At 40.6% G+C, this 9,586-nt stretch overlaps 1 protein-coding gene across 1 annotated transcript; it reads right to left on the bottom strand.

Moving 5' to 3' along the window:
* Window positions 1-322: 322 nt before the first annotated feature.
* LOC310854481 (long-chain fatty acid transport protein 2-like) lies at window positions 323-9,442 on the bottom strand. Its single transcript, XM_083759151.1, has 10 exons — window positions 8,191-9,442; window positions 6,644-6,853; window positions 6,264-6,422; window positions 5,832-5,956; window positions 5,395-5,589; window positions 2,535-2,625; window positions 2,127-2,325; window positions 928-1,025; window positions 695-825; window positions 323-606 (listed from the first exon to the last, which is right to left on the bottom strand). Exons 1-10 carry the CDS (start codon window positions 8,663-8,665, stop codon window positions 433-435), a joined length of 1,857 nt encoding a protein of 618 aa, XP_083615277.1. The 5' UTR covers window positions 8,666-9,442; the 3' UTR covers window positions 323-432.
* Between the last annotated feature and the right edge of the window lie 144 nt (window positions 9,443-9,586).

Here is a 9,586-nt window from a genome sequence, read left to right as displayed (position 1 = left end):
ACCCCACATGCGTTTTAGACCCTGCACTGACAACCTTGCCAAATGGCTTCTGCCCTGAGTGTACAATAGTTGGGTAGATAGTGGCTCTGAGGATGATACTGGAAAGCGTCAGGGAGCAGAACCTGTGAGCAGTGATCACCTTTATTGTCTTAACATGGTCACAGTACACAGGTCTATAGACGGAATATTAATAATTCCCCTACAAGATGAAAAATAAATCCCAATTATACAATAATCATGTGATTTGCGATTTGTGCAATTCATTTTATATTTCACTCTTGAATAAAAAAAAAAGATCTTGACATACTCATAGTCATCATAACATAGTTTTATGAAAGAGTTATCGGCATGGTCTTGAACCTTGATGTTAATACAATTTCAGTTTGAACTGTAATTAAACTATGAACCAAAACTGTGCCACAATACAGACATTTACAGCCGGATCTTTCCCTCTGTGATAGAGTTGAATATCTCTTCGGTCATAGGGACATAACCCTTATTGTCTTCTAAGTAGAATAACAGATCCTTAACAACAGTTGGGTTGAAGCCCTCTTCACTTAGCTTTACTTTCATGTGTTTAAACGTCCCAGTCACTTCCACTGAATCCTGAAACAAAACAATGTATGATATTTGACTGAAATGCATGATATAAGAATAATATGATACTTTTGAACCTAGTTTCTGCAGTACTAACCTGTATGCGAATAAAGAAGGGCCTTGCATAACTGGGAAGGTAAGTTTTGACATAGTGGTACGTAGCTGTGCTGTCAAACTCCACGCCCTCTTTCATCTTGAGTGCTGCCATTCCTATTCTGCCCTCATGTCCTAACAGTTTAAAGTTAAAGCACATAGAACACAGATTGTAAAAATATCCAGCTTTTTTTTATCCATTCAAACTTGTAATTAATCAAATAATAAATGTACTACCTGGCACCATCACACCATAGACGTTGGCCTCATCAATGCAATCCACCGTGATCAGGTGATCAGCGACCTCTGTTGTTGCCACATTCTCCCCTTTCCACCTGCGCTAACAGTAGACAGAGGATATATCTGTGCTTGTAAGTTTATCATTTAACAATGAGAACATTGTGCAATCAGGAATAAAAATGTTTGGCCGTCCACACTAAGCATTGTAACTATATATGTAACGATAACTGTATAAAGATGTAGTTTAGTTAAAAATCATTCTAACTCTAGTGGAAGGGTTTTCAACTGATTTCAACTTAGAATCAACCTGGGGAACACTGTTGTTGGGTATGGATATGGGCTAAGATTAGTGCTTTTATATATATATGTATGTATGTGTGTATATATATACTGTATATACTGTACATACAGTACATCCCACTGTTTCTTGACCTCCAACTTGTCAGTAAATTGCTACATGGACAGTCATCATAGGTCACCAAGTCATTCAGTTTACGGTTTCTCAACTAATTAAAACGAATCACACCGTGTGAAGTGAGGGGTGCTCTTATCATCATCTCATACTCAACCAATGCCGCATCTCTCCCACCCAATCACGCCGGCCAATCACAATTAGTGTCCTCACTTTTGTCTTCAATGTTTGTGTTACTCAAAGCTAGGCAAATCCTACATTACTAAATCCATGGTCAGGGACCACCAGTGAGTGGTCCACGGACCACCTGTTGAAAACCCCTGCTCTATGCATTGCAGAGTTCACACTATAAATAATTATATATATTTATCGTTATAGTGCTTGCCTGGAGTGGATCATTACCCAGAATTCAAACCTGGGTCCCTGGTGCAAGCACTGAAATTGTAACTGTTGCGCTATAATGAAAAGACTATTAAGGAAGGAGAGTTGTTTGTTTCCATTTGACTTTCATGCAATACGTCTTGTCAACCAGTAGTGGTCTTGCCTGACAACAGGATCTAAATGTCTCAATGGGAGAGCAGGGAGACCAACTACAACCACTGCATTCATCCTTGATGAATTGAGTACAAATGTTATAACCAAGCATAAATCTTCGTAGTACCACACAACCATACATTGTTGTTACCTCTGTAAAGCCCCCCCCCCCCCCCATGTAAAGCGTCTTTGGGTACTCAGAAAAGCGCTATACAAGTTTGAGATATTATTTTGCCTATAATCCACTGACCGGAAGGTGTCTCCAATGCGGTCTTGGAAGTAGACAAATCCCTCATGGTCTATCTTCAAGAGGTCTCCACTGTTAAAGTAGAGGTCTCCTTTGGTGAAGACATCCTTTAGCTTCTTCTTCTCTGTCTGGTTCTTGTTTTTAGCATAACCGCTGAAGGGTGAGGTTCTTCCAATCTTACACACCATTAAACCAGTTTCTCCTTTGAATAACAAATATATATATATATCGGTAATAATCAAAACAAGCTGCATATTGCAACAATCTTGAAACATAATTTACACAGTAAAATCCTCAGTGTTCATTTATAAATTTGGGAGAGTGTACAAATTAACCATTTGGTTAAATTTGTACACTCAGAATTAAATTAAATTAATACATAGGATTTTACAGTTTAGGAAGTTCTCTCACCTCTGGGGACTTTTATACAGAAACCTCTGGAGTCCATGACGGGTTCCTCTCTCTCTGTGTCATACCTTATAAGGGCATATGGAGACGCAGCCTGAAACATAAATAACTAATTAAATGGACAACGCCCTTCCGGCCCATTCGGTTCCGGGCCTTCCGGCCTACTAGGGACCATGCATGTAGTGAATATTGTTATGATGACCAGTCTTCTCTGTTACTTCCCATACTGTACCTTCTGTTCTCACCCACTTTTCTTTATTTTGATAAAGATGCTTTCCTTCTCATCCTCCATCCCAACATTACTGCCATTTTTTTAAATTATTTTTATCCCAACAATTTTGTAACCTCCTGTGGGGCCCAGACAGGAGTCAACCCACAGAGCCTAGTCCTTCCACGCACCAGAATGGTACCTCCCAGTCCCGGCAGAGTAGTTCAGGAGGAACGGATTGTGTGGCCCTGGTTTTTCCCTAATGGGACTGATCGAGGGTAGCTACTGGGACGTAAGTCGGGACTTGATCACCCCGGCTGGGTCACCTGAGTGAGGGGTATGATGTTGGGAGACCCGAAACCCAGATGACCTTGGGATACATCACTGAGGATACGTTCCAAGTGCATCCATGTACAGTCAGTCCGGAAAGTATTCAGAACGCTTCACTTTTCCCACATTCTTTTATGTTACAGCCCTATTGATAATAGGAATAAATTCATTTTTTTTCTCAGAATTCTACACAAAACACCCCATAATGACAACATGAAAGAAGTTTTGATGCGACTTTTGTAAATGTATTAAAAATAAAAATAACAAGAAATCATATGAGCATAAGTATTCATAACGTTTGCTTAATACTTTGTAGAAGCTCCTCTGGCAGCAATTACAGCCTCAAGTCTTTTTGAATAGGTTGCTACAAGTTTGGCACACCTATTCTTGGGCAGTTTTGCCCATTCTTCCTTACAGACCCTCTCAAGCTCCATCAGGTTGGATGGGGAGCGTCGGTGTACAGCCATTTTCAGATCTCTCCAGAGATGTTCGATGGGATTCAGGTCTGGGCTCTGGCTGGGCCACTCAAGGACATTGACATGGTTGTTCTGAAGCCACTCCTTTGATATTTTGGCTGTGTGCTTTGGGACGTTGTCCTGCTGAAAGATGAAGCGTCGTCCTAGTCTGAGGTCAACAGCACTCTGGAACAGGTTTTCATCCAAGATGTCTCTGTACATGGCTGCATTCATCTTTCCCTCAATCCTGACTAGTCGCCCAGGTCCTGCTGATGAAAAACACCCCCACAGCATGATGCTGCCACCACCATGCTTCACTGTAGGGATGGTGTTCTCCAGGTGATGAGCGGTGCCTGGTCTCCTCCAAACACGACGCATGGAATTCATGCCAAATAGTTCAATCTTTGTCTCATCAGACCAGAGGATTTTTTTTCTCATGGTCTGAGAGTCCTCCAGGTGCCTTTTGGCAAACTCCCGTCGGGCTGCCATGTGCTTTTTAGTAAGGAGGGGCTTGCGCCTGGCCACTCTACCATACAAGCCTGATTGGTGGATTGCTGCAGAGATGGTTGTCCTTCTTGAAGTTTCTCCTCTCTCCACAGAGGAACGCTGGAGCTCTGACAGAGTGACCGTCGGGTCCTTGGTCACCTCTCTGACTAAGGCCCTTCTCCCCCGATTGCTCAGCTTAGGCGGGCGGCCAGCTCTAGGGAGATTCCTGGTGGTTCCAAACTTCTTCCATTTAAGGATGATGCAGGCCACAGTGCTCACTGGGACCTTCAAAGCAGCAGAATTTTTTCTGTACCCTTCCCCAGATTTGTGCCTCGAAACAATCCTGTTTCGGTGGTCTGAAGACAATTCTTTTGACTTCATGTTTGGTTTGTGTTGCAACATGCACTGCCAACTGTGAGAGCTTATATAGACAGGTGTGTGTCTTTCCAAATCAAGTCCAATCAACTGAATTCACCACAGGTGGACTCCGATTAAGCTGTAGAAACAACTTGAGAGAGATCAGTGGAAACAGAATGAACCAGAGCTCAATTTTGAGCTTCATGGCAAACGTTCTGAATACTTATGCACAGGTGATATTTCTAGTTTTTTATTTTTTATAAATTTACAAAAATCATAACAAAACTTCTTTCATGTTGTCACTATGGGGTATTTTGTGTAGAATTCTGAGAAAAAAATGAATTTATTCCTATTATCAATAGGGCTGTAACATAAAAGAATGTGGGAAAAGTGAAGCGTTCTGAATACTTTCCGGACTGACTGTATGTATGTATTTTGTTTTAGTAACCCATTTTTACCTAGTACCAATTGCCTAAACTGTAATCCGGGGCGCTACTCTGCCAACCCCTGGAGAGAGCCCCGAACTGAGTGAACGCCACTTCTTATCACCCGACAGGGTTGACGGTAAGATGTATTGCATCATGCATGGAAGGAACACGTTATTCTAACCAGTTTCTTTGCTCTCAATCAGGCGCCCCGGCTGACCAGGGGGAGGTAGTATGAAGACCAGGATTGCATGTGTTTTGTGAGGGTACCTATTGTACCCTAGGCCTAGGGTACACGGGGAGAACATGCAAACATGTTCCGGCGGTAATCGAACCCGGGACCTTCTAGCCGTGCACCTGCTTTTGCCCACTTTCGGTTGAAGTCCATACGCTGTCACTTACACTGGCTAACGCACAGCTCGGCCGATCAGTTAAGCCGACAGGTTGGGCAATCGGGGAAGCCGATGCATACAATCTCCCAAACACAAGGAAGAGGAAGATGTCTGTATTCTCAGAGTTAATTAACACTGAGGACTTTACTGTATATTTGAAGTTGAACAAAATAATCGACAACAGATGAATATGTGATTCTTCTCACTTACTTTGTGGAGGAAATGCTCCTTGCCAATAGCACCGACTTTTCCAATGTAGTTGACAAAGCCGGCATTTCCTTCTGTCGCTCCATAACATTCACAGATACGAATGTTCCCAAAACGCTGCAGAAACTCCTCCCAGGTATCAGCTCTTAGCCCATTACCTATAGCCAGCCTCACTTTATGATCTCTGTCATTATCTTTCTGAACACAGTCCAACAGGAAGCATAGAGAACAAAAGAAGAAAATCAACTTTAACTGTAAAACCTTTCTATAATATCCACTACAGATACTACATATACTGTAGTATAGTACTATATAGTGCTGTCTCTCCATAGAATTTTTATATACATCAAAATATTTTAAAAGTATTTTTTTAAATTATGGCTAACTAAACATTATTCATGAATATGTGTCAGTTTATTGAAGACAAAGAAGTAGTTTACCGTTGGTGTATTGCAGAGGTAGCGCATAATCTCTCCTATGTACTGTATCACAGTCACATTGTACTTCCTACAGTCATCCCAGAATTGGGAGGCAGAGAATTTACGTCTCAAAACAATAGTGGTTCCTAGAAATAAAGGGATAAATAAGCCTATTTCACCAGTATCTTATGCTTTAAAACTGTAGGTAAATACTGCATGCACTCATTTCACTAATAACAGTAAGAGTTAAGAATAAGTTTTTAACTTAAAAAAAACTATTTGCCCTTTATTGAACCCAACATTATGTACTCAATCTCAACAATGGCATGTGATTGCGAAACCTACAGTGCTCATCAAAATGTGGGTAGAATGAATGGATTCATAAATGTGAGATACATTCTATATTTTATATATTATGGATGCTATCCACTGTATGTGTGCTAGATGCTGTACCTTGTTGTATGGTTCCGCAGAGCCCCATGAGAAAGCCAGCGCTGTGGTAGAGGGGCAGATAAACATATATGATATCATCTGAACGGACTCCAGCAATCTCTTGGAGAAAGGTTGCCAACCATATCCTCTCATGGTTAATTACGGCAGCCTTGGGGAGACCTACAAGATAGATAATAAACCATTACTGAACCTGAGGGCACCACAGTAAGGATGAAGCAGCATATACAGGTATGGGTGAAGGTATAAGTATGGCAAAATACAGTTAACGCTAATAAGTTGTCACTGATACAGGTACTGTACAAAAGCTCATTACGATTCAAATCTATGGAAATCAAAAGTGCAGCAAGATGTCTCAGGAGGAGCATGGCTGGCTGGCTTACCAGTGGTGCCTGAAGTGTAGATATACAGTGCAGCACTCTTCGCACCAACATTTGACCTGAGCTGAGGGGATAAAGACTGGTCAGAGGACTGCTGGATCTTGTCAGACAGACTCTCTATGCCCTCCGTATCACAATCCTCAGTGAGAATAAAGACACAGACACCCTGCTCCTGTAAGGTGGGCAACACCTCCTCCACTGCACCTCGCAGCTCTGAAAGTTAAAGAGAGGGGAACATTTAGGTTTGGGTAGCCCATGTCATATACTGTATGTTGTTTTATATGTTGCTTTGTTTTGACATGTTATATTGCTATTCCTTCCTTTTTGCTTTTCTATGTCTTCTTATCCTCTTCTCTTTTTTGCCTCTATGTATATTTTGCTCTGTGATATGAAGCACTTTGGTCGTTAGAAATGTACAAATAAAGTTTGATTTGATTAGACTATCTGGATTACCTTTTTATGGGATTGAGGTAGGGTTGCACCAACATCGATTAAATGAATCCTGGTTAAGGTTTGTAAACTTTGTAAATAAGTTGAACTGGTTTAGAATTATTGTGATGTGTTGCACAACTTATTTTTAACCCTGGATTTTTTCATCTAGTTTAAACTGAGAAAACTGTTTTTTGTTGTTGAAAGTTTCAGTCTGCCTTGATGAGTTCCTTGTAATTGTAAAATAGGCTACTTTAAAATATATATCTCACGAACAAAATAAAAGTCAACACTGCCGTTATTCTGTAATACCTTGAGACCAACTTTATTGAGCTTAGTCCAGTTACCCTGGGTAAACATAGTAACTTTGCTTTGCTTTGTTTCACTTACCAAGGCAAAGCCAAATTATATGAAGCACAGTAGAATACAAAGAAATGAATACATGGAATTCTTTGCCACTGACAATAAAAAAACAAGTATGATTAGATTAGATTCAATGTATTGTCACTGTACAGAGTATACAAATACTTAGACAATGAAATGAAGGGTGTACAAAGACTGTATAGTTGTTTAAACCAGGTTTTATTTAGTCAAATGGGTATATGGCTATATTGACTACTTTTTTCTGAGGACCCCTAGCTGGAACCCTCTCAACCTTAACAGGTTTACAAAAACAAAAAGCAAGTGACCAGTCTACTCTTGTTTTACACTGTGCGTAGCATAACATAATTACAGTGTATATTTCAGGTCCAACCATATTTACTGAATATTAATTGCTTACTGTAAGTAGCTCTGGAGTCACACCTGCTAAATGCCTACATTGTAAATTGTATAAAAAATTAGCCAGTTTTTCCTTTGTTTGTTTTACTTTCCTGATTATTATAACAGTTTTTCATAGAAGTGTATATATATTTGTAGTCTTTAAATGTTCTGATTAATTGAAAATGGAGGACCCTGATGTAAACAAGTCGTAATTAGTAGTACTTATTGTATTGGCTTGTGCTTTTGTTTGAAATGTACCCATTCTACATTTCTGCGTCTATAGGCCTACTGTGAAATAACATTTTCAATCAAGATTATACAGATTTTGGGAAATATATTGACCAGCATTATCAGCTTACCCGCACCAGTGACCAGCACCTTTGCATCACAGCAGGAAAAACAGTGCAACAACGACTTGGATCTGATGTTGTAGTTTAGGAGCGCCGCTGTGCATCCCAATTTGGCCAGGGCAAGCCAGGTCCATACATACATCGGTTCATTGCCCAGGAAGAGAGCGACAGTATCGCCTTTCTTCACGTTGGCGTGCGCGGACAGAGCCCTGGCAACTTTGTTGCTTTGTTGGTCAGCTTCTCTGTACGTGTAGCTACTCTTCTCAAAAACAATGAAAGGTTTATCGGGATGCCTCGCCACTTTATCAAGGAAACAATCCAACATGCTGTAGTATGGCTTGCTTCTCGCGTAGCGGGCCACTCGTATACCGATGTGAAGTGCAGTCATGGCGTAGCGCAGGTCTTTAAAAAAATAAGGATTCCTCATGTAAAAGAATAATGGCAAAATTGCCAAACCGGCAAGTATGGTATATAGAATAAACATGCTGGTGGTATTCTAACATGAACGTGGACAGAAGATCGAACCTTAACCGGAGAACTCAGTCACAGTGCACGTTAGGTTACTAACTTACTACCTGTCCAAACGCTGTACGACCTTTGTGCATGCTACGCAAGAACAATAACAGCTACTGTAGCTCAGCCAATGCCTGGTCCGTTTGGAAGACCCACCACAACACAGACGAGGCACATAGGTAATGATTAAAGTTTGGATTTAATTAAAAACAGTTCTATTCACCAAGACCAAGTGAAGTATGTAGCAGTGTTCCATCAGCAGATAATTATCCATAAAGTGACAAGTGGTGTCGACAGTCGAATAACTTCCCGTTTGGTGGATTTCAAAATAAGGTCGACGAAAAGTCAAATAAATACAAATTTATAGCAGTGTTGTGTTGATCCCACAAGGAACGTGTATATTTTTTGTTGCTGGCATACTCCTTGCCACATTTCCATAGGCTACAAACATACCACACTAGCAAATACCTTGGCTTCAAAACACTAAAGTTTATTGCTAAAGCAAGTTTATTCGGCAATTCGAATTACTTTACACAAAACATTAAGAGACGTTAACATGCATGGCAGGATGCCTTTTTGACAAATCCAGCAGTGTAATAGGGTTTTCTATTCTACAATACAGGCCTACCAATATACAGAAGTGGTGCCATTTTATGAGCATTATTGGACCAATTAGGCTACCATATATGAAGATCAGTTGAAAATGGTGACATGGTCCTTTACATTGTCAAAACATGTTTTGTTAAATGTTTTGTTGCCAGTCCCCCCCTCTCAAATTAAACAAATTCCATGATTTCCCCACACAGTCACTGCTGACCCCTATTGGCTGGGAATGGGAATGTATCAAATTGTTGAAACACATGGAATCGCCTGCGGTTTCTTTTCACCTGCC

The sequence above is a fragment of the Protomyctophum parallelum genome, assembly GCF_964188405.1.
Source record: "Protomyctophum parallelum genome assembly, chromosome: 2".
Lineage (NCBI taxonomy): Eukaryota > Metazoa > Chordata > Actinopteri > Myctophiformes > Myctophidae > Protomyctophum > Protomyctophum parallelum.
Note: the sequence above shows the minus strand (reverse complement) of the source record. Positions and strands in the feature narration are given on the sequence as shown.

What these genes read in the sequence shown, in the direction of transcription:
- LOC310854481 (XM_083759151.1), bottom strand. Translation starts at nt 8,665, where the DNA reads ATGTTTATTCTATATACCATACTTGCCGGTTTGGCAATTTTGCCATTA. An exon ending in ACCTCTGCAATACACCAACG is followed by an intron (nt 5,590 to 5,831) that starts GTAAACTACTTC and finishes GACTGTGTTCAG; the next exon opens with AAAGATAATGACAGAGATCA. An exon ending in CCTTCTTTATTCGCATACAG is followed by an intron (nt 607 to 694) that starts GTTAGTACTGCA and finishes GTTTTGTTTCAG; the next exon opens with GATTCAGTGGAAGTGACTGG.